At 38.0% G+C, this 1,598-nt stretch overlaps 1 protein-coding gene across 1 annotated transcript; it reads right to left on the bottom strand.

Annotated features, from left to right (window-relative positions):
* Positions 1-324: 324 nt before the first annotated feature.
* On the bottom strand, positions 325-1,263 carry LOC124228441 (olfactory receptor 1052-like). Its single transcript, XM_046642945.1, has one exon. It carries the CDS (start codon positions 1,261-1,263, stop codon positions 325-327), a length of 939 nt encoding a protein of 312 aa, XP_046498901.1.
* Positions 1,264-1,598: the final 335 nt, after the last annotated feature.

Genomic DNA, 1,598 nt, shown 5'->3' with positions numbered 1-1,598 from the left:
GTCTATTATGGGAGTGTTCTTTTGAGTTAACTCAATGTCAGATTCCTTTAAATCCAAGGTGAGCTATTTCAAGCATTTATCGTGAGAATTTGTTAGAAAAAAAATATTTATCATCTCTTGAGAGAATGATTCAGTCACAAAAAAATTAATGATGAAATAAAGTGATTTTTAGTCTTCTGGTCAAACTCAACACTCGTGTCTCAAACTGTTTGAGAGTATCCTCATTACAGTTTTGCATGTGATTGTTTCTGTGACATAATTTTTTAAAAAGTCTATCTATTTGCAGGTTTATGTCAGATTAACAAAGACATAGACAAGACTGAGTCAGGTGGGGATTTTCTTCCAGCATATTGATCTTTTTGCTGCATCTTTCACATCTTTATTCCTTAGGCTATAAATCAGTGGATTTAGCATGGGGATTACCAGTGTGTAAAACACAGCAGAGACTTTCTCCTGTTCCAGGAAAGATTGAGAGCTTGGCTGGACGTAACTAAAGGTCACAGACCCATACAACAAGATCACAGCAGTCAGATGGGAGGCACAAGTGGAGAAGGCTTTGCGTCTCCCCTCAGCTGAGCGGATTCTCTGGATGGCAATGATGATGTGGATATAAGAGACCATAATGATAGTTAAAGTGAACACTACAACAGCCCCAGAGAATATCAAAAGCAAAATTTCATTGTTATAGGTATCAGAGCAAGAGAGCTTCAGAAGAGGGGGAATGTCACAGAAATAATGATTCACAATGTTAGGACCACAGAAGTCTAGTTTGAGCAAACCTATTGTATGTGTCAGTGAGTTAACGATACCACCCAAGTAAGATGCAAGGACCATCTGAATACAAAGCCTTTGGGTCATAATGACCGTATACAACAAGGGATTGGCTATTGCTACATAGCGATCATAAGCCATCATAGACAGGACGATGCCCTCTGTGGTCACATACACTGCAAAAAAGAAACTCTGGAGAACACAGCCAGAAAATGTGCTGGACTTGTGTTTTGATAGGAAATTCGCCAGCATCTTAGGAGCAAAGACAGTAGAGTAGCAGATATCACAAAAAGAGAGGTTGCTAAGGAAGAAGTACATTGGAGTACGAAGTTGGGCACTTAGCCAGATCAATATGATCATGCCCCAATTACCTACCAGAGTGATGAAATAAATAAGCATGAAAAGCAAAAAGAGAGGGATTTGCAAATTAGGATTTTCAGTTAAACCCACCAGAAGAAATTCCTTCACACTTGTATGATTCCAACTTGCCATATATGCAGGTATTTATAGCTGTTTAGTTGTAGGACAAGATGATATCACTCCATGATCTGGTGTCCATAATAGCATGGAGTATTTAAGTTTACCCTGTAGTTGGATGAAGAAAAATAACTTCAGCAGTCGACCATATGTGTCCTAGACAATCCATCTATAGTGAGTTAAATTTTTGGAATTAGAGATTATTTTATTCCATACTTTTCAGGTTCCATATCATAAAAATTGGGATAAGTAAACTCTCGTAGATGACAAAACTATTAATTGGTAGAACTGAAAGTCAAACCCAGATATGCCTTGCCCTAAACCTCTGATTCATTCTGTGACATACACAA

The sequence above is a fragment of the Equus quagga genome, chromosome 17 (genome assembly GCF_021613505.1).
Source record: "Equus quagga isolate Etosha38 chromosome 17, UCLA_HA_Equagga_1.0, whole genome shotgun sequence".
NCBI classification, from domain to species: Eukaryota; Metazoa; Chordata; class Mammalia; order Perissodactyla; family Equidae; genus Equus; species Equus quagga.
This window is presented reverse-complemented; position numbering and strand designations above follow the sequence as displayed.

Excerpts from the sequence above, each read along its gene's own strand:
- LOC124228441 (XM_046642945.1), bottom strand. The coding sequence starts at position 1,263 with ATGGCAAGTTGGAATCATACAAGTGTGAAGGAATTTCTTCTGGTGGGT.